Source organism: Vigna unguiculata, chromosome 5, assembly GCF_037176805.1.
Source record: "Vigna unguiculata cultivar grain cowpea cultivar isolate G323 ecotype 2 chromosome 5, ASM3717680v1, whole genome shotgun sequence".
Classification (NCBI taxonomy): Eukaryota; Viridiplantae; Streptophyta; class Magnoliopsida; order Fabales; family Fabaceae; genus Vigna; species Vigna unguiculata.
In genome coordinates, this window is record NC_140796.1 from 50,272,203 (window position 1) to 50,299,613 (window position 27,411).

The 27,411-nt window shown below is 31.7% G+C and overlaps 3 protein-coding genes and 1 non-coding gene across 5 annotated transcripts; 3 read left to right on the forward strand and 1 right to left on the reverse strand.

The window, feature by feature from the left end:
- Positions 1 to 3,052: 3,052 nt before the first annotated feature.
- On the forward strand, positions 3,053 to 4,687 carry LOC114185572 (arogenate dehydratase 3-like). The gene has a single exon (XM_028073388.2). The coding sequence runs from the start codon at positions 3,320 to 3,322 to the stop codon at positions 4,592 to 4,594; it is 1,275 nt and encodes a 424-aa protein (XP_027929189.1). The 5' UTR covers positions 3,053 to 3,319; the 3' UTR covers positions 4,595 to 4,687.
- An 8,960-nt stretch (positions 4,688 to 13,647) lies between these two features.
- Positions 13,648 to 13,728, reverse strand: TRNAL-AAG (transfer RNA leucine (anticodon AAG)). Its single transcript has one exon. It is a non-coding gene; the product is annotated as a tRNA-Leu (tRNA).
- A 3,936-nt stretch (positions 13,729 to 17,664) lies between these two features.
- Positions 17,665 to 18,435, forward strand: PSK3 (PHYTOSULFOKINE 3 PRECURSOR). 2 transcript variants are annotated; one of them, XM_028073921.2, is made up of 3 exons: positions 17,665 to 17,828; positions 17,911 to 17,990; positions 18,165 to 18,435. In XM_028073921.2, the coding sequence occupies exons 1-3, from the start codon at positions 17,738 to 17,740 to the stop codon at positions 18,270 to 18,272; spliced, it is 279 nt and encodes a 92-aa protein (XP_027929722.1). In that variant the 5' UTR covers positions 17,665 to 17,737; the 3' UTR covers positions 18,273 to 18,435. The 2 variants fall into 2 exon arrangements, with proteins under 2 accessions (XP_027929722.1, XP_027929721.1); XM_028073920.2 differs by having other exon boundaries at positions 17,667 to 17,828; positions 18,162 to 18,435.
- A 2,669-nt stretch (positions 18,436 to 21,104) lies between these two features.
- EMB1211 (MORN (Membrane Occupation and Recognition Nexus) repeat-containing protein) lies at positions 21,105 to 27,375 on the forward strand. Its single transcript, XM_028072582.2, has 11 exons — positions 21,105 to 21,853; positions 21,967 to 22,038; positions 22,945 to 23,034; positions 23,156 to 23,329; positions 23,503 to 23,593; positions 23,972 to 24,034; positions 24,133 to 24,199; positions 24,883 to 24,986; positions 25,077 to 25,203; positions 25,281 to 26,086; positions 26,749 to 27,375. Exons 1-11 carry the CDS (start codon positions 21,234 to 21,236, stop codon positions 27,142 to 27,144), a joined length of 2,610 nt encoding a protein of 869 aa, XP_027928383.2. The 5' UTR covers positions 21,105 to 21,233; the 3' UTR covers positions 27,145 to 27,375.
- Positions 27,376 to 27,411: the final 36 nt, after the last annotated feature.

Below are 27,411 nucleotides of genomic sequence, written 5' to 3' on the forward strand. Positions count from 1 at the left end.
TATATATAAATATTGTAACAATAATTTTGGTCTAATGTTTCATATCTTTGTACAAGTCTATCGATAAGAATAAAATTAAAATAAGCATAGTAATTATAAAATCAATATTTACATTAAATAAATATGTCAAATTTTAATATTTTACAAAATATAAAATATAAACTAAATTATTAAAAAATATAACATTTAATCAATGTTAAAATTGTATATAAGAGTATTTATTTATAAATTCAATGAAGCCAAAGAATATCAAAATAAAAATAAATAAAAGAGTTATGTTTGACTAAAAAATTAAAATACTCCGACTATAAAACTAATCTACAAATAAATAGTTTAATTACCTCTTAGACCTATAATTTTATCACCAAGAAAATAAATGTTTATTCTCTCTTGTGAAGTTTAAGCTTCAACTATAAAACTAAGTGTCCATTTATTCTCAGTAATGTTCTGTTTGGGAAGGGTTTAAATAAATAAAGAAAATAAGAAAAATACATTGATATTCGAAAGCTCTTTTTTTTTTTTTAAGAAATAGTCAATAAAATTTTAAAATTATACTGGGATTTAGCTTGCAAAGTTTTTGAAAACTGAAAACAGGTTTTTTTCTTCTTTTCTGGTCAACTGGTTTTTCATATTTTTCTCTTTCTTACTCTGATATGCCTGTCTGCACTGAACCTGGTTTTAATTTTATTACGAGAATTTATTTTTTTTCTTTAAACGATCTTTTTATTACTAAATTTTGATAACTTTTTCTTATAATTTTAGGTATCATTTCTTAATTAATTTTTTATTTTTATATATTTTCATTTTCAATATTTCAAAACCACTTAAAAAATATCATCTCATATTATAAAATATAATTGTCAAATATTATTGTTTTTTTTTTCCAAATTCACCATTTCCTATTATTATTATTTTTTAAATTTGCTATTTTTACTTAGATTCATCAAAAACATTTTCAATGAATTAAAGTTGTATAACTTTTGTTTCCTTTTAAATCACATATTTAAAAGTTATAAAATAACTACTGTATATTTACAGGCATACAAGTAAAGAGCGTAATATTATAATTTTACATTATTTTTCAAATCCTCATACTGCAACTATAAATATTAACTAAAATTAAACGCCTTAAATATTATAAAAGTACCACATTGCTTTGTCGTGATAAAACAAAATAGATAAAATTTGATTAGGAATCTGGTTTAAAAAGTATTTTCAATTAATAATTCAATGTTAGTCCTTCACAACTTTGGGTCTTCAAATTGAAAGTAAGTAACTAAGTTATTTCTTAATTAAATCATAAATCATCTATAGAGTTATGTTAATATATAACAAATTCACGATAAAATTGAAAACATATTTTGTTGTCATAACGTTAAGGGTTTATTGGAGTAAAAGATAAGTTTGTGTTGTAGTACTCCAATTTTTTTATTTTTTTAAGACTTTGTATTTTAATACTCAGTTTTTAATTTCAGGAGTTTGTTTTCTGTAAGTACAAGTTTTCAATTCAAGAGCTTCTAAGGAGAATCTCCCTATAAATACAAGACAATTATCACTTAGAAAGGGAGAGTGAAAACTTGAATGTTCTTCTTTGAATCCATTTAGACTTTGAACCACAGCATGAGGTTCAATTAAATATTTTTCAATATCCTTCTTTTTATTGTGTGACGATTTTTTAGAAGAGGGTACAAAGCTCATTTTTATTTTGAAATTTTCTTGTAGGATCAAAGCTTCAAGTGTTTATCTGTTTTTAACTTTAAAAAAATTGTAATAATAAGATTATCCAAAAATAAGATTAATATCGATCTCAACTCATACGAAAATTAATATTATCATAATTTTAGCCAATATTTATTCGACTCAGTTTGACATTAATCTTAGTATGATAAGACCAATATCAATCTTAAATCTAGAGTTTAAATTTATAAAAGTTAACAACAAAAATATTAATGATTTCCACACAATTTACTATGTAAGACATTACAATTTGAAAAAATTTTCTTTAAAAATAACAAAATATTTGAAATCTTAGTGAAAGTTTTCAAATGTCACTTTTAGTTAAATATTTTCATCTTATTTGACTTAAGGTCAAGAATTGTGTATTATCATATTAGTAATTCAATAATTGTCATTCACATGTGAATCTTAAAGGTCAAAAGTAAATCATTAAGTTGTCCCTTAATCAAATTGTATAATATCTCTAAATCTACCTATACTAATCTAGAAAGAAATCTAAGCCAATAATGAAAAAATATTTGGTTATCAAAATATTAATGATTTAAGAGAGTGAAAAATGGATTTATTTCCTACTACTCCAAGCTTTTGGCTTTAAGAATTTGTTTTATATTACTTCAAATTTTTAATCTTATAAATTTATTTTCTTGTACTCTAAAATTTTAGTCTCATGAGTTTGTTTTTGTGTACTCTAAATTTGTAGTCTCAATAGTTTTTAAGAAGATTTTCTCTATAAATACAAAACAATTATAACATAGAAGGAGAACAAAAACTCAAATGCTCTTATTTGAGATTACTCAGACTTTCTTCAAACAAATACAACATACCCCAAATACAATACAATAATGAGAAAAATTGATTTAAAAACTAGTTTAGATGCACTTAATTTTAGATTTTATTTTCACTCACCAAGAAACATTTTATTTTTATTGTATTACAGAATAATAATATTTCATACCTAAACTTGATTCACACTTATGCTTCATAAACAATAAGACAATTTAGACATTTCCTAGTTTTACCTACCCATGATTTCACCAGCTTCATCACAGACCTAAACTCGTTCAAATAATTCGTGTATCTAACCGCCCTAACTATTTCATACATGAAGCCACTACATCGTCCATTGACTGTTCTCTTTACTTTTGCACAAAAATTTATATGATCAAATTATATATTTATTTGACAATTATATATTATTTTTGTACAGAGAAAGGAACACGTGGACAAATGAGGCGCAGAAATAGAAGAAAGAAAAAAGTAAATGTAAGAATAGGTTGGAAATGAGGGTAGGTGTGAGATTGACCGAACCACCACATACACCATCCATCCATCCATGAACCCATCCTATCCATCATCATGATCATCATGATGACATGTTATGCAGCTTCACTACCCGTTTCCTCACCTTCCAAACATCCCACTAACAAAAATATATAAAGAGCATAACCACCCCTTTTCTCTCTCAGCTTGAGAGGTTCCCTTCTCCAAAGAGAACACCAAGCTTCACCTAATCCACTCCAATACTCCTCAATCTAACTCCATTATTGTCTAATATTTTTTCTTGCTTCACTCCCACATCGATATGCAGACTCTTTCACCCCCAACCTCCAACGCGCTTAACCTCAACCACGTTATCCGCACGCGCCGCCTCGGACCAACCCGACTCTCCGTCAAATGCGCTTACGCATTCGAACCGGCGAGCTACGGAGTCGGCTCCAGTCGAGCCGATTGGCAGAGCTCATGCGCCATCTTAGCCAGCAAGGTTGTTTCTCAGGAACAAGCCTCCTCAGCCGACAAGAACGGTGGCACTGCCGACCACGTCGCCTCCGTTAATGGCCACAAGGCAGCCGTCAGCGACTTTCAACTCGTTCCCATCGGGAACCTCGAGGCTAATAACAAGCCGCTCCCGCCGAAGCCGCTTACAATCTCTGACCTCTCCCCGGCGCCGATGCACGGCTCGAAGCTCAGAGTCGCTTACCAGGGCGTTCCCGGCGCGTACTCCGAGGCCGCAGCCGGGAAAGCCTATCCGAACTGCGAGGCCATCCCGTGCGACCAGTTCGAGGTGGCGTTTCAGGCGGTGGAGCTTTGGATCGCCGATCGAGCGGTTTTACCGGTGGAAAACTCCCTCGGAGGCTCGATCCACCGCAACTACGACCTCCTCCTCCGCCACCGCCTCCACATCGTCGGCGAGGTCCAGCTCCCGGTCCACCACTGCCTCCTCGCCCTCCCCGGCGTCCGCAAGGAATTCCTCACGCGCGTAATCTCGCATCCGCAGGCGCTCTCTCAGTGCGAGCACACGCTCACCAAACTCGGCCTCAACGTGGCGCGCGAGGCCGTCGACGATACCGCCGGCGCCGCGGAGTTCGTCGCCGCAAACAACCTCCGCGACACCGCCGCCATCGCGAGCGCACGCGCGGCGGAGCTCTACGGCCTGAACGTGATGGCGGATGGCATCCAAGACGATCCAAGCAACGTGACGCGCTTCGTGATGCTGGCCAGAGAGCCCATCATCCCCCGCACCGACCGCCCTTTCAAAACGAGCATTGTTTTCGCACACGACAAAGGCACCTCCGTGCTTTTCAAAGTCCTTTCCGCTTTTGCGTTTCGCAACATTAGCTTGACGAAGATCGAGTCGCGGCCGCACCGCAACCGTCCCATTCGGCTTGTTGATGACGCAAACGTGGGAACCGCAAAGCACTTCGAGTACTTGTTCTACGTCGATTTTGAGGCTTCCATGGCTGAAGTGAGGGCTCAAAACGCGCTTGCTGAAGTTCAGGAATTCACCTCCTTCTTGCGAGTGCTGGGAAGTTACCCTATGGACATGACACCCTGGACCCCTTCCTCCCCCCGACATTGATTTCCATTGTTTCCTCTTTCTTTCTCTTCACACCTCCATTCTGAATTTTGTGAATAAAAAAACAAAACAAAAACCTCATTATTTTTATCATCACACCATATATTTTCACTGGTGTTCTCGTTCTCGTTCTTTACTTGCGTGGATTTCCTTTTTTTAATCAAATTTATTTAAGCTAATAGAATACGTGGTGGTGGAGCTTGCAGCACCTTTAAACGCATAATTGTACCTACACCCCATTGCTCACTATAATTCGATGTGGGATTCGTCGTCCTTTTTTTCCTTTCTTTTTTCTCTTTTTCTGTTTATTTATTGTCGTTTTCATTTTGTTGCAATGCCTCCACTTTTGCTTCTCTACCAACCACCTTTAAAGGAGAAATGGCTCATTGAATGGATGAAAAGCTAGCGTGTGAGTAATTACGACTTCCAAACAATCATTTAAAAAATATGTATATATCAATGTATGATTAAAAAATATATTTTAAATTTATCAAATTAAATTTAATTGGACAACGTAACATCGAGTGTAATAAGCCTGAAAATTGGATGTTTTAAAAAGATTGTGCTTCTGTAGATATTTTTATCAAGTCTGCAAATAATTTCGCCCTCATTTTTTGGAGGTAGAAAGAGTGGGAATGACATAATATTTCGAAATTTGAATTAGAAAAAGTAAAAATAAACAAAAAAAATTGTATTTCCGTAAGCAATTTTGTTTATTACGAAGTTGCAAAGCCAACAACTATTATCATTGAACCCTTTTCCGGTATAAGTAACTTTCTAAAATATATAAGCTAAAAGTTTCGGCATTTATCACTTTTCTTTTATATAAAACTAGACACGTGCATTCTAATGATATGATATCCTTCTTTCTGTGTATTTTATTTTCTTACTATTTTTTTCCATCTTTTTATATTTGTAAAGTTTTCATGCGTTTTAAACTTTTAAGTCAGAAAATACATCCTATTTATCGTTAAATATGTTATTTTATACAACAAAATCTGTAAGAAGGTTAATTTATTTCTTTACAATTTTCTCTTTAGGTTGGGTTGTCTTTATACTCAAAATTGACATGGGAATCTAAATAAATAATAAGCATGCTTATAAAATTTTACAAGAACACATAAAAAAAATTCACATATACACACTGTAGCCTTTGATATTATTAGGATTCAAAAGTAAAAGTAACATGTGGAAATGCGATTATTGTCGTGCTTCATGTCATTAACTACAAAACAATTTCCATGAGACATTTTTTCAGTCTATGTTGGGTATATACTTAATACAATAAATCTTTAAATTTTAAAATTATTCCCCTATTTTATATGCCATGATTATTTAAATTTAATATAATATTACTTATAAATATTTTATTTATATATTATTTATTTACTTAACGTGAAAATTTTAACCCAAATGCACAAGTATAAACTTCAAATAAAAATAAATTATATGTCATATTTTGATATTTACTATCAAAAAATTACCAATCTACACTTAATTTCACACAACCAACCTTTTTCATTCCAGTGACTAGAAAAACAAAGGACGTTACAATTATTTTTGCCTGGCCCACGCTGATTTGTGAGCATAATTAATTTACAAATATTTTCCTTTTTAAACATGTTTCTGCATCAAAAGCAGTGGGGCACACGCACGACGCAACTTGCAAACATGAAAAGGAAGTGTTGAATATTACTCCCAAATAACTACACAGTAGCATTAGCCCAACGTGGTAGGGGTAGGTTTTAGGTATTATAATAGAGAAATTAGTGCATAATTAAGCTTCAAAATAAAGGCTAAGCAAGATGACTCGTGTGTGTAAAATAGAGAGCGTGTAAACTTATTTTTGTTTGTGTATTACTTTATTATAAATCTTGGTTGACCTTTCATGTTTTCTTATTTTTTATTTGAAATTAAATATGTTTTTAGTATGTAATATGTAATATCGGAATCCGTTCATATCATGATATTAATATAATTTGATTATTAAAATTAAAAAATAAGTAACTATAATATTTTTAACCTGAAAGTTTCTTCACCTCGTATGCAAATATAAAACACACCAAAAATTGATATTATTAGACTAAAAGGATTATATATTTTTATTTTTGAGTTAAATATGTTTTTGGTCCCTTAATTCTTAATGAATTTTGGAATTAATCCATTTTGAAACTTTAGACCAATTTAGTGCTTTATATTTCAAAATAAGTGAATTTAGTCATTTTAATCAAATTTTGTTAGATTTATTTGATGTTTCAAACGCGTTTTATAATAGTATTTGACTTTAACATTAAAGAAAGAATGTGTCAAACAATATGAACAACTCAAATACAATCCTGAAATGTGTCAAATAAACTTAACAAAATTTGATTAAAATGACTAAATTCACGTATTTCAAAAGATAAAATACTAAATTAGTCTAAAGTTTCGAGATGGATTAATTCCAACATTCGTTGAAAGTTGAGGGACCAAAAACATGTTTAACCTTTTATTTTTTAAGTGAAGTAAAAAATAAGATAGATCAAAATTTGAAACTGAAACATGAATTTTAATTTTACATTTAAGTTTGAAAAAAAGTTCAAATTTAAAGACTTAAAATATATTTAATCATTTTTTATTTTATTTATTTAAAAAAATTATATGATGATATAATAATGTCTAATAGAAGTTTTTTTTAAGGTTTGAAAAATAAACGGTAAGTAAGATGTTCACAATCGTGACCAAGCGATGGTGTAAGATATGTCAACACAATTTCACGATTCAAGATTGATTGCTAAAGCAAAGAAGTCAAAACTTGGAGTGCAGAATGAGTTGTCTTTCTTTGCTTGGTCGTTGTTTCTTTCTTTCCTTTGCACCAACCAATTCTTATTTTTATAATCCACTCTTTCTAACTTATATTATTTTTTAAAAGCCTCCTTTTATGAACTCATCAACCCCAAACTTATAATAATTAATTATTTATTATAACATCATCCTTCAATACATTCTTTTATTCTCTTTCACACACATGGGGTTTTCTTCTTTGGACTAAATGGAAGTGAAAAAGAAAAAGAAAATGTTTAAATTGAGAAAAGAAAGTAAAAGGTTTCTAACAGAATAAATTTTATTATACATTTAAAAAATAATTTGTAAACTGAATTTTCAAAAATAATTTAGTAAGAAAGTAATTTTTAAACTATAAATTAGAGTTAAAATAAATTTTAAATTAAAATTACAAAATGAGACATGTAAAATTTGGATTAAAAATTAAAAATGTGATTTGATCTGTACTTTTTTTGTACATAAGGAGAAAATAAACAAAAAAAAAACAACTTTTATTACAGTAATGATTAAATTCACAGTTTTTTTTTTCATGTTTATCTAAGTAATGTAACAAGGTAAACATTGAGTAGAGAAAATGAAAAAAAAAAAAAACGAGTCTTATATGCATGACATCAAATATGTTTAGATAAATTTCTACAACCAAGCTTATACAACTGAAATATATAATCTTTTAGAACATTTTTATTTGTTTTGATTTTCATAATTGATTGTTTTTATTTGTAATTCTTGATGATTGATATGTGTTTAATAAGTTTAATATATTTTTGTAGTATTTATTGAAATAATTCAATGTGGTTCATTAGTTTTTTATTCTTATTTTAGTTAAAATAAGTTAATGCAGGCTTTTTCGTCGTATTAACATTAATGTTAGATGAAGATTTAATGATTTCACTTAGACAGATAATAAATCATTTAAAACACTAATATAAAGAAAAAATAGAACACGATACGCTTGTTCCTTTTATATAGTTAAATTATCATTTTTTTTTTCTAGAGAGATTTTCTCATGAATTTATGTATATCCTTCATTCTTCGTCAATAATTTAATATCAGTCCTCAATACCTAGAAATTACAAAAATGAATGTAATTCCAATTGATTTTAGTTTCTATAAATATATTTTTTTTATTTGGATTGTTATAAAGTATTACTATTAGGGTAAAACATGTTTTTGTCTCTCAAGTTTTAATGAATTTTGAAATTAGTCATTCTTCAAAACTTTATACCAATTTAGTCATTTATCTTTAGAAATGCATAAATTTAGTCATTCTTACCACATTTTGTTAAATTTATTTGACATTTTAAATGCATTTTATGATAATATTTGAGTTAACATAACAAAGAAAATGTGTCAAACGGGGTAAACAATTCAAATACTATCATGAAATACGCTTGAAACGTCAGATAAACTTAACAAAATTTGGTTAAAATGACTAAATTCATGCATTTTTAAATATGAAGGACTAAATTGGTCAAAACTTTTAAAAAGAAACTAATTTCAAATTTCACTAAAACTCAAGGGATCACAGTCATATTTAACTCTTACTTTTATTGTACTTCTTTGTGCTGGGATATACATAGACACTTTTAACAATGTCAGTATCACCCATTTGATAATTTTTACCCACCACTAGGGCAATTTCTTTAAAAATTATCTACTAAAGTAAATAAAAAATGTAAGGATCAAAGCTAAAATCCAAGTAATAAACGTAATCAAGTGATGTAATTTATGTAAATTATTGCGTTGTAGTCTTTTATTTTCCATTTGTTGTTGTTTCTTATGCAGTGAGTGGAGCATAAATCAAATGATTAGGTGGATGATAGTGTTTAATCAATGGATTTGTAACCACTGTGCTCCATTCAACTACTTTTCTGATTAAGTTCAATGTGTGAGGGTTTATTCTGAAACTTTATGATTAAAAAATAAAAGTTTATTTCTAAAATATTATTATAGAAAAACATTGATGATGATGTATGACTGAGCAAAGTGAGACAATTTTTCTGATTAAACTATAAAAGATCAATCTCTAAAATGTTTAACACAATTATTAACTTTACAAAATCAGAATTTCAAAATATATATGTGTGTGTGAAAAAAGATCGTGTAAGTTGACTTAGACTTAAAAATAGAAATAAAATAATTATGATCATTGTTTTTGCGTGAATGCTAGATACTAAGAAGATAAGTAGGTGGAGTTAGATAAAGTATAATCTAAATTTCTTATTTAACTTAATTAGTTTGAATTGTGTATTTTATTTTTATTTAACAATTTATCTGAATTCAACTTAACTATATTATTTGGTGTTAGGTGGGACAAACAGGTCAAATAATTGTTTTGTCTACGATAATTTAACGCACTCACCAACAACTGACGTATACCCTTTTAACATTGGATTAAGTAATTTTTAAAATATAACTTATTAGAAACATATTCAAAACAAATACTTGTAATATTATAAGGTAATGTAAATATTTATGATAGATGCAGAAATAAAATCCACATAATAAAATATATATTTTTACAATAAAATAATTATATAAATAATCTTTTGTTGTGTATTTAGTATTAGCATACAATTGATTTTGATCAAGTTCATGAAATTTGGAATTCACAAACTTATTATTCAACCTAATTCTATTTACACGTAATAAATAAAATTCAATTATATCCAAGTATGCAAAAATATAATTAAGTTAAGTCGAGTTTACTGAATTTATAAATTAGATATAATCCATTTATAATTATGAATGTCAAAATGGATGAATTTATTATTATTATTATTATTATTATATATATATATATATATATATATATATATATATATATATATATATATTCTGTTTTGGTTTGCTTGATTCACCCTAATAAAAACGTGTTGAAAATTTCTGCCCTTTGTTTATTATATACAATTAAAACCAACTTAATTATATAAATATTTTATAATTTTAATTAACTAATATGTTTAATTAGATAAAATAAGATGTTTGTTAATTTACGTATTAAAAGATTTTATTGTTATCAATAATTGTTAGGAATCCAAGTGTGAGTCTAAGTCCCACATTGACCAGAATTGAGAAAGTAGAGCACCATATAAGGATAAAGACCCATAAACCCACTGCCTTAAGGTTTTGGGTTGAGAGTAGTGTCAATGTCTTATGTGATTGGGCTCCGGCTCAGACGAGTGCAGTACCAGTATGGTCCTTGTATCGAAAGTCTTCCTGTAAAGATTCCAGGTATATTTTGATTTACATCTTTCGAATAAAACATATTACAAAAATTTAGTCTTTTGCATTTTAATTTTGATGTATCAATTTAATAAAATAGAGAAAAAAAAAACCGGTGCTCTACCCATCTCATGAGAAATTTTGATTAAAATAATATCATTAGAACAAAAATTTCTCCAACAACATATTATGTCAAATACTTAGATCAATAACACTTTTTTTCCTTTTCCAACATATCATAAACATGATTAATAAAATTATTTCAATTTAAACAAATTGGATTAATCTCAATAAAGCATTTTATCCATCAAAATATATTAAGAACATTTTTCATCTTCATCTTTCTTTATTCACCTTTTCTTATCAGAATAAAAAAAATCAATAAAAAAATATTATTTGAGATGCTATAACTTTCTTACAAAAATTTTTAAATTTTTCTTTATTCACTTGAGTATAAGAATATGTACAAGTAATCACATTGAATGTTAAGACATGGTATCAATATTTTTTCCTCTATATGGATGCAAAATACTTTATTTTAATTGTGTTTAAATTGAAATAAAATGGTAAAAAATCTACTATTTGGTTTAAAATTTCCAAATTTTCTCACCAATCACAATCTAATAAATCCCTTTCTTTGTGAATATGAATTAAAAGATATAAATATCTACTAAAAAACATTTTTTTAAACTATTAAACTAACAAATATCACATACCCATCTATTATATTCCCAATAATGCAAAAGTTCTATATCCTAAGCTTCATTATGGAAATAGGAAAACCTAACAAAACTTTCCACAATTATTTCAAAGATCACTGTGAGAAAAGAAAAAGAAAACTTGTTACTTTGAGGGAAGATATTTTCTCCACACTTTTGAAAAAAAGAGAATATGAGGCTTTAAATTACATTAAAATCCACAATTTTTGACTTCAAAAGGCAACAAAGGAAGGGTAAAAATGGCAAAAGTGCATACATATTATAGTAGTAAATGGCATATACCACAACCACAACAATTGACATTGACTTGAAATAAGAAACGAAGTGTGTGTATTTGTCATAGACGATTGATTGAGTGAAAGGCACTTTAAATATTTTTATTTTCCTCTCGAGAATATATTTTAGTATAATTGATTCAAATAAAAAAAATGTGTAATAATATGAGAAAATAGAAGATATCAGGCAAATGAAAAATGTAAATATTAATTTATTGTTATTGTTAACTAAGTTCGATGAGGGTTTTTAATTATTTTTTCAGCATTTAGATGCATTATGATTTAAATAACGATTATAAACTCCTACTTTTATATTTTTGTCAGTGTTTTATTTTCTGTATAAACACATTTCATTTTAAAATACGATTTCTTAAATTAATTATGCCTCAAATAAAACAAAGTTGTGGTGGTTGAAAAGAAATTTCAAAGAAAATAGAAAAGTAGTAATCAAAAGACAATCACATGTCTATTTGGAAGTTACACGAATTTTGTTCGAAACTTCTAGCTTTTGGGAAGAAAGCTTTTTGTTGCATAGCTAATTAGATTCATAGGTGAGAATTTATTTTAATTGTACTTGTAACATATAGGGAACTACGATCTAACATGCTCATTTTGATTTTGACCCGATAAATATTTATCATAAAATGAGGAATTTCAGTTATGGGCCGATGTGTCAAACAAAGAATCCAAGCATGAATTGGATCGAGCAGGAATTAGGCTGAGCATGAATTGCGTCGAGCAGGAATTGAGCCAAACAGGATTTGGACTAAGCAATAATTGGGGCGAGGAGGATTTGGGCCAAGGTGGTTAGTTCGTTCCTAAGAGAAAGAGATTTAATATCCAACGGAAAAATAGGATTCAGTTGCTGATATTTTGTCACACTAACACGCTTTTCCTACAAATCAAGTAGGTTTGAGGCCTATATAAAGGAGAAGAGAGAAAGAGATGGGACAGACATTTTTTAGAACCAGAATTATTGAACTCTAGGAAAGGAAAAACACATATCTATCGGTGTAAGAGTCAGAATGTGTTCTTAATTTTCGTCTCTTGAGATTCGTGACAAAAAAGTACTTAAACGTAACGTTTTTGTCTAAAACGTTTTTGTGATTATAAGTGATAAAAAGTAACATTTTTGTTTTATTTTAGTTTGTTTATCTCTCATTTGTAATAAATTTTCCATCAAAATAAAAATATTAGACAGAAATAATTTCACCTATAGATCAATTTCACGAATCTTCGTCCAAACAACAATTTTCTTTTATCTATACTTATTATCATTATTATAATATGTGTGTGTACACTTGAAGAAAATTATGTAGTAAAATTAACATTGTCTCATATACTTGAGGGTTTAAGTTTCAAATTCTATTTATTTTTTAGATTATATAAATATATATACTCTTTCAGATAAAAAGAAAATTTATCTATGCGAGACTCAAAATTCTTTAGTCCATGCAAAATTCCCTTATATATATATATATATATATATATATATATATAATATTATTATGGTTGCCGAAAAGTTTCAGAAAGAAAAATGTCAATTACCATTTACACGTGTATATTATTATTTTTGTATTAGAAAATCATTTAGAACCCTTTGTTAATAGTTTGGTTCTAAAAGGTAGTAATTTAGATTAAAAAACAACTCACATAAGAGTGATAATAGAAATATATAATAAAAACAGTAATGAAAATAAACACACCCTATGCGTTTGACAATATTCATATCTCAGACCAAGCCTATGCTGAAGTATTCTCTTTGGGCTGCTCCTCAAATGAACAGTCCATAACGGGCCCATAACAATTTATGACCCAAAACACAACAAAAGCAAATTAAGCCCACATTGATGGACCGAGGAAAAACACACCCTATGCCCACATAACGGGCCCTATAACATTTTATGACCCAAAACACAAAAAAGCAAATTAAGCCCACATTGATGGACCGAGAAACGAAAAAATATATAATGTTGGCGCTGACTCGCCCAGATTGATGAAAAAAGATTAATTTTGTTGAGAGTGGGATTTGAACCCACACCCTTTCGGACCAGAACCTTAATCTGGCGCCTTAGACCAACTCGGCCATCTCAACTGTTGATTTTAAATTCACATAATATTATATATAACATAGAAATTTACATTTTAAGTTCCGACAACCAATGGCTCCTTGCATTACTTTTTGGAATAACAAAATTGCTCTTACAAGAAAAAACACAGCAACATATAATTCATATTTTTTCCATTTTGTAATCTTACTTGATTTTTAGATTTCAAAAAATACAAAAACGATTACAATACCAAAAGAAATATTCTAAAATAAATGTTAGCCTCGCTTGAAAACACTAGTTGTTAAATAGTTTAAGCACAACCATTTATTAAAAAGAGCTGTTAACGTATTTTGATTGTGATTTCTGATGTATCCATTGTACATGTTTTAATAGAAATATTTTAATCATAATCATTATCTTATAGACCCTTGTTCCCCATAGTTTGGGATACAAAAAAAAATGTTTTAAGCTATAGATAGGTAAAATTCATCATTAACAACGAAGAATGTTTTGAATAATTTTTAAAAACTAAAAGATCAAAGTAAAGTTATCAATAATGGAAATATTGATAACGGGATACCTATTTATACTTTAGTTTTATGTATTTATGTTTTTTATTTATATCCATAGAATTGCAATTATTCTTAAAGTGATTAGTTTTTACATAAATTAATATTTTGCAGTGAAAATTATTTGACTTTTTTTAAAAAAAAAATTAATTTGTTTCAATATTCTGTAGTCGATTTTAATTTGAATTATGTTTTAGGATTATTTTTTATTTAAGTTTGTATTTCAAAAAATGACTTTAATTTTAATTAAAAATAATTTAAGGTGGGGGGTTGCATTCCTACCCATTCTCATAATTTAGTGGCAGGGTGTTGGGGAAAAGTTGTGTGAAAAAATGCACATAAAGTTTGAAAGATAAAGAGAAGAAAGAAAAAAAAGTGTTATAGGCACTACTCAAGTGACTTTGGTAATGCTTTTATCATGCATCCTTAATACAGAGTCCTGAAGATGCCTTTTAAGCCCTAAAAAGGCAAAAACAACTAATTTTCTTCTCTTCTCAACAAGTAAAAATCAATGCTAACATTATCAACTTGCAAAAGCACATAATGTCTCAGTGCCTTTTTTAAAAGCTATGAACTTGATTTGATTTGTTCACACCTCACACTCTTGCCTACCTAATTATTCTCCTCCAATTTTTTCTTTTTTCCCTTTAGAATTTAACTGAACCCATGATTTAAGAGATTTCTTGGGGTAGGTTCCCAGGTTTCAAGCACTTTAAGAGTCTTATTTTTAATATATAATATCCACTTTCGTTGTCTTTGATATATTATTATTTTTATCCACAATATAATTAGTCTCTATTCATATCATGGATTATTAATTTGATCTATGCAAAAGCTTGTAAATCCTACACGTGTAAACATTATCATTACCAGCATCAGTAAAATTGCTTTTTAAGTATACCGAACTTTCTTTTTTACATTTAACTTTGGAATGCACCGATCAATATGATATTGATGGCTATTTTTTTTAGAATATTTACTACAATGATATATATATATAAAGAGATGTAGTACTAATAAAATAAATTTTAATAATTTAAACGTGAGTTTAAATTTTACATCGAATTAAAATGAGAAAGTAAAATATTATATAAAGATAAAGAATTATAAATTTATTATCTTAATATTTTATATTGAGAATAGTGTCAATCCTTATAGTTAGATTCAGATCTCATTAATTTTTTGTCTCTCCTATAAATTTTTTTCTAGAATCTTTACGAGAGATACCAAATCCAGATCCGAAGAATTCATAAACTCGGATCGAGAATGATGATTTTAATATATTGATGAGTATAATCTAAATTAGAAATTAATATTACTTCTTATCCAAAATCTTAAAATAATAAAATTTATTAATCTTTTTATATAATACTCGTTTTTCTCATTTTTATTTACTTGTATTCATAATTATATAATTATATGGTTTTATAAGAATAAGTACCACAATCAAACAAAACTAATTTTTACAGCAAAAACTAATGATAACCAGAAGATATATAAACAGTACAAAACTGTTTTACACTGTCCATTTTCTGATCGAAGGAAATTTGAATTTGAACCTCGAATGCAGAATCCTGCAGTTACTGCAAAAATCAGGATCCTACTACTCTCATTTTAGTTTTACCAGGTTTGAGTTCACTGGTTGGAAACAAACATTTTACCGCAAATATCTCACATTCTGTGATGCACATGCCACTTCCCACTTTCCATGATGAAAAAAGGTACGAAAAAAAATCTGTACACCTTTTTTATGAAAAAAAAATTATTAGTGGTAACAGAGCAAATGATAGTCTTCTCCCACGTTAAACAATCATATATTTAACACAGAATTATAAAATTACAAGATTTCTTTCTAAAATCATGTATTATACACAAAATCATAAAATTACAATTTTTTTTTCGTATATTAAAATAAAAGGAATAATTTTAGAGGGATCTACCGTGAATTAATCTTGTGGAGAAGTGGACAAAGTTTTGGTGTGTCTTCTTGCAAGCGTGAGGCATGACATGCCACATGACATCCTGGAAATTTGCAGACTGGTGAGTCAACATGAGTTGTCCATTTGTGGTACTATATATACATGTAATTACAAGTGGAAAAAAATCAAATCATTACCAACTATAAACTGTTTCAGGCATGTCATTCCCATTCCCCAAAGTGAAAAAAATAATAAATGCTAACATGATTTTTAGATTGTTATGTATAAGAAATTTTTGTAGTATATAAATAGGGTGTAAATCATAATTAATCTTTCAAATAATGTTTCTCTTGTCCTTAAAAGATGCTGGAATCTGATCCACCCACCTTAATTTGTTTTTCATGGTTTAGGACATTCTTTTTCTGATATATAGGACTTTGTTCAACATGGCACAATAGAAAGAAGAAAGAGACATCATCTCATGGTTGCAATCATGCACACTAATAACCTTTTTAATAATCCAACTCAATTCTCTAACTAATTTCCTTACACAATTAAACAAATATGGTGGTGCCGAATCCCAATCCGACAGTGCCTTTTTCCTTTAATTTGTTTATGTTTGTTGCAAGAGACAGCAAGATGCAAATCCTCCAAAAGAGAAGCACAATCTTTGCCTCAATCTAGCTATATCAATTAATTTACATGCAAAGGACAAATCATAAATAAGACCCTCTAACTCGGAATTCCAAAGTGGAGTAACAATCAGCTTCACAATTTCCCATAACACAGTGGACTTGGTGAGAGACATATTTTAGAGGCACACAGTTATTGATGATCCACTATCAGGATAAAAAAACATGACAGATACATTGAAGCTTCATAAGCATAAGCTTGCCGAATACCACATCTGCTGGGCATGTTCTCACTTTAATATCTTCTTGAAAATGATTTAACACGTACGTAGTAGACTTTAGGTCTAACTCAATTTCACAAAATCAGTTAAATTGGTCTTATTTTTAATCGATGTTTGACTTTCAACACCGACACAAATTAAGGATTATTTACTACTTAAGGATGAATGAATAATTTGTTTCTCAGAATGGAAGTGTAAAGTGTGGCAGGTGTTTAATGGCAGTGGTAAGAGATGAGGTTGGAGAACAGCTGTGAGTGTGTCCTGAACGTTGACTTGGTAACACTGTCAAAGCACAACTACATGGGTGTTTCATGAATGCTTTTTGGAGTGTGGTTGGACCACTATGGCAGACAATGACTAAAGCACTTCCATACACATCATATACAAATAGTAGTTTGGTCTGGTCTGGTCACATTCGCATGGAGAGTAATACTAATTTCATAATATAATAATAACATGGTGACTGGGCCCAGTTTATCAGGTATTGGAATTGTAATGGAAGTGCTTTCTTTTGGGAACCTTCACGTGAGCAACAAACATTGACCACTTTCCTTGCATGTATGTATTTATATCTCTCTTCTTTATACTCTGCTTCTCCCAACACCCTTTTTTTTTTTCTCTCTCTCTCTCTCTCTCATTCAACACCTCAAACATGAAGCTTAATCTGCTGCACCTTGGAGCTCTCTTGTTTTTCCTTTTCTTCTTAGTTTCTTCGTATGCTCGGCCACTCACTACTGAACAAGGTAATTAATTGTTGAGTCTGAATCATTGATGGTTCCTCTGTGGAATGTGTTTTTCTCACTGAACAGAACTTGGTTTCTTCAGGGAGGAACAGATCAAAACTGAATGAGGTTTTTGGGGAGGAGGACTTTGCTTTGGAGTTGGAGGGAGGTGAATCTTTGAAGGTAAGAGACATGAGATCAAATTTCAGAACTTTACATGTTTATTAGATGCTTTTGATGTTGTTCTTTTGTTATACTATAAAATTTGATGCAATATTAAAACAAAAGTATGAACATGTTTCATTGTTTGTTTGTGAGTGATTTGAAGTTTATTTTTTCTGTCATGAAAAACAGCAGCTGCTAGGGGTGGAGGACTGCAGAGGTGGAGACGAAGAATGTGTGCAGAGAAGAATGACTTTAGAAGCTCACCTGGACTACATCTACACCCAGCACCATAAGCCTTGAAATCATAATCCTCCATTTTGTATATTATTTTCACAATTTAGCTTATAGATTGTGTTAAGCTAGGATGTCAATTATTGTTTGTTGCTCTCTAATCCAGAAATTTTTACCAACTTTTTTACGTTGTACTTGCCGAACATTAAAAATACATTAAAATTAATATGTATTTTGAAGATATAACAGAAAAACAACACGGATAAATCCACGAATAATCCAAATTTGTTGCTTTCTCTACAAAATTCGTGGATTTGCAAATGTCCTGCGCAACTGCAGCACATAAAGATAACAAAAAGCTTATTACTTTTATAAGACATGTTATGTGCATATGGTAATAGTCATTGTTGTGACTTTGTTAGGGGTGGCAATTAGGGCCTGGCTCGCGGGCCCGGCCCGCAGGTCCGCAGAAAAAATGCGGGGCGGGCCAGGATATTGAGCTTGCAAGCCCGTGCGGGTTCGGCCCGCATAGGCCCGCAGTCCGCACGGGCTAGCTCGCGGTCCGCGCGGGCCGGCCCGCAAGCCCGCATAAAATTTAAAAAAAAAAAAACTTGTACTTGTATATATTAATTACTTCTTTTATGGACTCTTGCATTAACATTTCAAATACTTGTATAATTGGAAAAGACAAGTATTGTGTAATTTTTAATGTGCTAAAATTTAAAGAATACATTGTGTATGTCATAGTATGAATATGATGAAAATGTTGAATTATCAATTTATCATCTAATTCCCCAAAGTCTTTACTTAATTTTGTGAACTTCTTAAAGTTTCCCAATTTTTAAACATTGAAAGTTTTATTATAAAATAAATAAATAAATAAAAAAATTAAAAAAAAAAAAGCGGGTCGGCCCGCAGGCCCGCGGGCCAATGTATATGCGGGGCGGGCTAGAGTATGCGGCTCGCATAAAATGTGCGGGGCGGGGCGGGCCGGCCCACATTGCCACCCCTAGACTTTGTCCAACTGCAACTACTTCAACGATCAGACATATTTACTTTTATTTATATATAGGTTTGATTGTATGTTTAGTTAAGCTGAGATCTATAATATTATTGATTTTAGAAAAAAGTGAGTTTATCAAGTCTAATTTAATCATAAGATAAAACTTATATCCAGTGTACTATTTTAAATACATTTTTAGTTGGTTTGAGATAATTATTGATCATCAAACATTTTCTCATCAAAGTACTTGATTTCCCATCATTTATTAGTGAGTATCTTGGTAATTAACACAGTTATTATTCAAAGATATAAATTTGTTTATAATAAAAAAGTTTAGTTTATGTTACATTCCATTACATCATCTTGATTATCTTAAGTTTCTCTTGTTCTCAACTCACTTTTTTATTATTTGTACAAGTTATTGGTATTTACTTTGCTAGTATAATTTCTATATTGTTTTGGGTTTATATATAAGGTGTATGTTTTTATTTTACTAGTATAATTTCTATACTATTTTTGGGTTTAGATAGGGTGAATGTTTTTATTTTACTAGAATATAAGTCATAGAATATAAATTATAACTATCAACTTCTTAAAATCTCGTGAAGATGTGGAAACAAATACGTTAATAATGATTATCATTGGAAGCAAACGTATTGTTACAGTATGTCAAGGCAACAAGGTAGTCATTCATCTCACCAATTAGGACCCAACTTGGGCGTTAGCCCAACATGGATATGGGAATTTCTTCCTGTACCTCCGTTTTCTTACAATCAATTTTTTAATATTCAAATTATACCTTTCCTGAAATTAATAGAAAAAAATATTTCGGACTCTAAATTTATAAATATTCAGAATTACATAATTTATAATGCAAATTTATATTCTGAATTGTACTATAATACAAATTTGAAAACAATACAAAATGTAAATTATATTCTAAATAGTACAATCTATAATGTAACTTTATATTTTATATTATACAATTTGTAATACAAATTTGAAAAAAAAAATCCAGAATGTTAATTACAAGTTATATAATTCATAATATAAAATTATATTTTATTGTATAATCCGTAATATAAATTTAAAAAACAATTCAAAATACAAATACATTTAATATATAATACAAATTTATATTTCAAATTATACGTACCATAATACAAATTTGGAAAAAAAATCTGAAATAGAAAATGTAAAATCTATAATACAAAATTACAGTTCACATTATAGAATCTGTAATCTAAATTTGAAACTAACAATTGACAACCCTTTCTTTAATAATGATGACAGTACTTTTAGCATATATCCAGCATTAAATGGCCTCAAGTTGAAAACTGGAAAGGTACTTAGATAATGAAAAGGTTGCAAAATGTTGGATTGTTTTCTTACCTGATAGAGAAGAATGGAGAAATGGAGGTGCCCAAAGAAGGTATTTTAATATTTGTTTAATAAAGGGTGTTAAATACATTCCAGTAATGCTGTGTGGAGGTGCAGAAAGAAAACACAGGGCATGGACTGTAATACCCATAGAGTGGCCCAGTGAGAGAACGGAGAGGAATAAATTTTACCTGTGTTCTCAAAAAACATGTGTGATTTTAACTTTTGTTTTTTTTAAATCCAAGCAAAAATTATAAGAAAATATAAAATCTAATTTAGGCGGGAAGTTTACTGAGAAGAATCAGCTTAATTTTGTAATTTTTTTAAAATAAATTAAGTGAAAGCTATTAAATAGTAAGATAGAACATTATCCACAGTAAAAGAATGAAAGTAAACCAAGCAAGCCTTCATATCAGACTGAGTTTATAGAATTGACTTCTAAAATGAGATGAAATAGTGAAACGACAGAGAAAGGTGTCGTATGACAAGAACCCTCTTTCTCTTTTGTTTGCCTCTATCGTCGTTTGTAACGATAGGTAGCTGCTGGTAGGATTCATGTAATGAATGTTACTGTGTTATCTCCTTCACTCACTCACTAACTCACCTTATCCTTTTCGCATTACTCTCTAACCGTTCCGTGTTCCCAAATGGCCAACGACGAAGACCAACGGCAAGACTCTCCTTCGACCAATGAGCCCCAAAACGCCGCCTCCTCCGACTCCGAATCCGAATCCGAATACGACTCCGACTACTCCTACGACGAGGCGGAGGATGACGCCTTCCGCCGTGCCTTCCAGTTCCGCGAAGACGAGGACGACGAGGTGCCGGTGGAAGACAAGCGCAACAACCCGGAGACCAACTTCCAAGACTTCAGCCGAGCGCTGGAGAGCCCGGCGGTGAAGGAGCTGCATAAGGAGCTGGACCCCTTGATTGCGGAGGAGGAAAACCCTTTCGACTTCCCCGAGGACCCCGAGAACTGGACCGAGCAGGACCTTCGCGAGCTTTGGGCGGATGGGGACCCCGAAATTGGCGGCACAGGGTGGGACCCTGCTTTGGCCACCGAGGAAGAGTACAACTACGTTAACGAACAGCTTGCGGAGGGAGAAGACCCTCCCATTGCGCCATTCTATCTTCCTTTCCGCAAACATTACCCTCCAATTCCCGATAACCACTACGACATTGCCACTCCCAAGGATACTATCGAAGAGTTGGATAGGATTGAAGAGTTCCTCAGATGGGTTAGCTACGTTTTCCAAGATGGTAGCACGTATGTGTATCGTTCTATACTATAACAGTAACACTTACATGATTCTTTTTAATGTTCACTTTAATGTGCTACATGGTTGTTGCTGTTGGGTAGATTATGCGTTTCTTTTTCAGCTATGAAGGGACCGTTTGGGATGACTATGCTCATGGGAAAGGAGTTTATGTTTCGGACGATAGATTGATCAGGTTTGTCTTTACTCCGTTGAGGTGTTTCTTCTAAGGGTATGTTTGTTTTTTCATTGAGTTCCGTTGAACACGAATGTCGTGAGTTATGGATTCTCGTTGTAGAAAACGATTATTAAGTAAAACTAACACACTAGGTGATGATAATGCCGGTGGTAAACTAAAACAACATTATATATGTGTTGATTCAAGCAATGTAATTTGAAAGAGGGGAGAATTTTGTCTAGGTTTTTGTTGTGCCGTTGGTCTGATGAGACAAGGCATTCAAAATTCAGATGCTATTGATTGATAACGGTTTTAAATATTGGTTTGTGGCTGCACTTTCAGCCACAGTGTCAAGATTGTTGGAGTTACTGATCGCAATTGCAGCCACATCAGCTGCATTATTCTGTAATTTCCCACAACAACAAGGATAGAGATGAATCCACAGCCACAATGTAAAATTCCCAGTTAACGTGAGCACAGGAAAGCTGACTTGAAAAAATGGTTAGGTTAGCTGGTATCCTTTTGTTAAATTTGTAAGCATATGGTGCCTGTCATACTTCATTGTGCAAAACCCATTCATTGGCCTGAAGCATTAACAGATTTGCCATGGAAACTTGTGGGAGGTGACAATGACCAATTTTTTGGTGTTTTTTAAGCGAATACACTCTACTAAGTTCAGCAAATTTCCATTGGCAACCTCAAATTGAGGAATTCAATTCTCACTCTTTAGGCTAACTGGGTCTGATGGCCATGTTTTTAGGGTTCTATTGCAGTCTTTGACTCCCTGTTAGCTAAGTATTTCAATTAGGGCCAGCATACCCATTTTCCCCTCAGACAAATTGTCTCTTCATTTCTTGACATGTCCATCTTCAACGACTATTTTTTAATGCCATTGATATTCTGCAATGTATTATCTTTTCATAGGTATGAAGGTGAATGGTTTCAAAATGATGTAGAGGGTCATGGTGTTCTTGAACTTGATATACCTGTCATAGAGCCTACTCCTGGGTCCAAGTATGTATCTTTCTTTGAATTGCTCTGTTACGTCTTAATGAAGTCTTAGATTGTGGCACAGTTTGAATATACATTCATTTTCTTGAGAACAAACTTGGGCTGCTTTTATCCATGCCCTCAGGCTTGAAGCAAAGATGCGAGCTCAAGGAAGGATTATAGCTAGGGATTTTATGTCCCCAGAAGACAGAGAATGGCTTGAGAAGGATGTTGAAGATATGTATGATCTTGCAGATGGGGAGTATGAAATCCCCTATTATGAGAATGAGGAATGGATAAAGGAATTTGGAAGCAAGCCGTAAGTTTAATTGTCTATTTCTATTTAGTCTATTCATTTTGAATCACTTTATTATCTTTAAGATAAGTGCCACTTTGCAATCCTTCTCTCTATAAATTACATGCATTGTCTCTTTATATCTCTTTGAGAACATTATTACTAGTACTGAAAGAGGTTTTATATTTTGTGTCCAGGGAGAAAGGTCGATATCGTTATGCTGGTCAGTGGAAGCATGGCAGGATGCATGGATGTGGTGTATTTGAAGTCAATGAGCGTGTCCTACATGTGGGTGAATGGATTATACAAAATTTATGTTTCATCTTATTAACTATAATCAACCTCTTTGCCAATTTTTACTGAACTAGGCAGAGAAAGCTGGACTCTGTAGATGGAAAATAATTGCACAACTTACATGTTTTGCTTTAGTTTCCTGGAGTGACCTACATTCCATATGCTTATTGAGAGCGTTTTTTATTACCCAACATACTTCAATTTTGTGTTTATGGTTATTATCTACATTATTCGGTTCATTTTTGCCACTTAATTAATTGGGGGAATTGCAAGGTATCTCAACATAAGGGATGATGTCATTTTTTTCCAACACGTTTATGACATGTAGTAGACCTATTTTCTTTCCTGGTTACATAATGTGTGTGCATGCAGGGTAGATTTTATTTTGGAGAATATGTGAACAAGTATGAGGGATGTGATGAAGAAATTTCAGGGGTATTTTTTCATAACTTTTCCATCTCTGTATAATGAAAAACTAATCATCCAAGACCTGTGTCAATATCTTGATCTTTCTGATATTCTGTCAATTTCAGATGCATGCTGCTATAGCAGAAGTTGCTGCTGCAAAGGCTCGCATGTTTATTAACAAACCAGATGGAAGTATGTTGTTTGACTTCTTTGAAAATAATGGAAAACCTTATATGCATCTTTTTCGGGTGGTGGGACCGGTTGTGGAGTATCTCTGATTTTAGGTTTTGCCATTTCTTTGGTTGCTAGATCCATTTATTAGTGCATGTGTTATTGATTTAGTCATAAAATTTCATGTTTATTCTTCTTTCTACATCTTATCACCATTTAGCATATGTTTGGCTGATATTATTAGAAAACAATTGTTTATTTTTCATAACTCTCTAGATGCTGAAAAAAGTGGGCAATTTAGTTATCTAAAATTCTTTGAGCTAAGCAAACAATTTTATTTTTTAATACCAGTTAGGATTTAGGAAAGGAACACTTATTGCCAGTGATTTTTTGTTTCACAATTTGTGCGTTCTTCGTCATGATATAAAGATCAATGACCAATTGTAACTTCACACTGCAAATATGTATCTCATTTGATTCTCCTTTTTGCCTCTAGACAAAAGTCTCGTCTAGTAAGGATGATTAAACATGGATGTTGGCTCTTGGCACACTAGTCTTTCTGTTTTTATTGTATGGTTGAAATATTATATATGTGCTATTTTGGAATGGAATTGTTTCCCCCCTCTTTTCCTGACTGGCGTGGTGCTGATTTTATTTTGTTTATCATTATTTGTTACACATCATTTAACATTTTGTTTTTGCAGTGGTTAGAGAAGAGAGAGGTCCTTATACTGATCCACAGCATCCTTACTTTTATGAAGAAGACGATGTGTGGATGGCACCTGGCTTCATTAATCAGTTTTATGAAGTGAGGCTTATTGGCAATGTTTTATCCTAATATATTGCTTATTGTCATCTTATGCAAGGACGTTGAAACATGCATATGGTTCTATCTCAGGTCCCGGATTACTGGAAAGTATATGTGAAAGAAGTAGACGAAGAAAGAGAAATGTGGTTGAACTCTTTCTATAGAGCTCCTCTGAGGTTACCCATGCCAGCTGAACTTGAGCACTGGTGGTCAAAAGGTATTTGTTCTTCCTGTTTTTCTGTATGAACAAGTAGAAAAGTTCTTAATTGATTCTTCCTTCAAATGCTTGGTCAGAGGAGAATAGCGAGCTTCCTGAATTTGTCCTTATTAATAAGGAACCAGAGCCTGATCCTGAAGATCCTTCAAAGCTTATATATACTGAGGATCCTTTGATCCTCCATACACCAACTGGACATATTATCAATTATGTTGAGGATGAGCATTACGGGATACGTTTATTTTGGCAGCCACCTTTGAAAGAGGGTGAGGATGTAGATCCTGAAAAGGCTGTATTCCTGCCCCTTGGTTATGATGAGTTTTTTGGAGTAGACACGGATAAAAAAAAGGAGAGCATATTGTTGCGTATTGTACTTGCAATTGAAAATGTCTGCAAGCCGTGGCTTGATAAGCTGGATAAATGGACTGAAGAGCAGAAAAAAATTAAGGAAGAGGAAAAGAAAGAACTTGAGGAAGATCTTGAACTGCTGGAAGCTGAAATTGGACTGGAAGAGGCTGTTGAGGAAATGGAAAGGTTATTGCGCATAAGAGAGAAAGAAGAGGAAAAGAAGGCAGAGATGGGTTTGCTGGATGATGATGAAGAAGATGGTGATGATGATATGGCTTCTGTACCCAAACAAGAGAAAGAAGCTCCTGCAAAGGTGGAAGAGGAAGCTCCTGCAAAGGTAGAAGAGGAAGCTCCTGCAGAGGTGGAAGAGGAAGATGATGATGATGGAGATGATGAAGACGAGGATAATAGTGCACAATCAAGTTTCGGGTCTGTTGAGCAGGGACAGACAACAGAGCAGCCTAAGGCAAAACCTGGGAAATCTCCATTTTCTACATTGTCACTTGCATTTGCTCGTAGCAGCCTTATCTCCACTGTGAGTTATTCCGAAATTTATTTAATGCATCTATTTCATATACATGACTGCTCTTGTATTCAAATTATATGCTCTCTTGTGTATATCCTGGTTCCACTGAATAATCAGGGAGCTGCATTGTTTATCATACAAAATAAAATTATAATTTTCTCCTTTTGAATGTCATTTAGCAATTTTAATGGATTTATAAGACAGTTTTATGCTTCATTTTATTATTCTTTGATCGAACAATTTAACAAGTTAACTGATATTACATTGGACTTGTCTCTTCTCAGATACCACCCAAATATATACTTCAATGAGTTCATTCCTGAACGCTTTTTTCCCCTGGTTGTGGAAAATAATAATATTAGAACAACCCAAGTATTGAAAACTCTGGCAACCATACTCCTGTAAATATTTCTCATAGTTTATCAGTTTTGAATAATGAGATAAAGTGTGAAAAGGAATATGGGATAACTACACTGAACTCCCTTGGGACTAGCGGTAATTACAGCTAGTGATGGTACATTTGCTAATGTGGTTGCACCACCTTTGTGCTATTTTGGTCATCTTAACTCTACTTCATTTCAATGTTTATGGGAGAAAGTTGTTTGTTTTACTAGTTTGAATTTATAACAAACAAGTTCATGAATATTTTTCTCTCTCGGTTGGTTTATCAGGTTCCATCCAAGCTGCAACAATCATTTTCATTCTGGAACATGGGAAGATCGAAACTAGAGTCAGGTCCTCTTCCGAGCATTGATCGCTCCAGTAATATGAAAACAGTTTGTTCAGTCAGTTTCCGTCCTGTGACCAGCCAGAAGGGTAGCTTGAAGACTGTGGGGAAAACTCATGGGAAAGTGAAGGAAATAAGCTCTTTAAAGGGGAAATTTCTTGAGGTGCACTCTCAGACTCGATCACATTCATGGGTTTCTTCAAATTCCATAAGCAACTTACAGAGGCCAAGATCGAGTAGTGACAGGTGGTTGCATGCAGCACCTGAGAGGGATTTAGACAGCATACTGTCTTTGCATTCATCTTTGTATAATTTTGAACAACGTAGAGAGACTGTTTGATGATCGTATTCTGTCCGTTTTTCCCAATAAGAGAGCTTTACTTGAAATACAAGTTTTGAAGGCTTTTTTGTATTTTTGCCCTTTCTGTACCAAAAAGAAGCACATGTAGGATTTTTGGGAGGGAAGAGACATTAAAACTGTTGATGTATTTTAGTATGTATGTCGTTCTAAATCTGAAAATCATCTAGTGATAGAATTGTCGAATGGTGTTTCCATTCACCTTTTACTTTTCATCGAATTTCACTTTCTTACACCATGAAGATGCTG

What these genes read in the sequence shown, in the direction of transcription:
- LOC114185572 (XM_028073388.2), top strand. Translation starts at nt 3,320, where the DNA reads ATGCAGACTCTTTCACCCCCAACCTCCAACGCGCTTAACCTCAACCAC.
- PSK3 (XM_028073920.2), top strand. Translation starts at nt 17,738, where the DNA reads ATGAAGCTTAATCTGCTGCACCTTGGAGCTCTCTTGTTTTTCCTTTTC. An exon ending in GCCACTCACTACTGAACAAG is followed by an intron (nt 17,829 to 17,910) that starts GTAATTAATTGT and finishes TGGTTTCTTCAG; the next exon opens with GGAGGAACAGATCAAAACTG. An exon ending in AGGGAGGTGAATCTTTGAAG is followed by an intron (nt 17,991 to 18,161) that starts GTAAGAGACATG and finishes CATGAAAAACAG; the next exon opens with CAGCTGCTAGGGGTGGAGGA.
- EMB1211 (XM_028072582.2), top strand. Translation starts at nt 21,234, where the DNA reads ATGGCCAACGACGAAGACCAACGGCAAGACTCTCCTTCGACCAATGAG. An exon ending in GTTTTCCAAGATGGTAGCAC is followed by an intron (nt 21,854 to 21,966) that starts GTATGTGTATCG and finishes TTTCTTTTTCAG; the next exon opens with CTATGAAGGGACCGTTTGGG. An exon ending in GAGCCTACTCCTGGGTCCAA is followed by an intron (nt 23,035 to 23,155) that starts GTATGTATCTTT and finishes CCATGCCCTCAG; the next exon opens with GCTTGAAGCAAAGATGCGAG.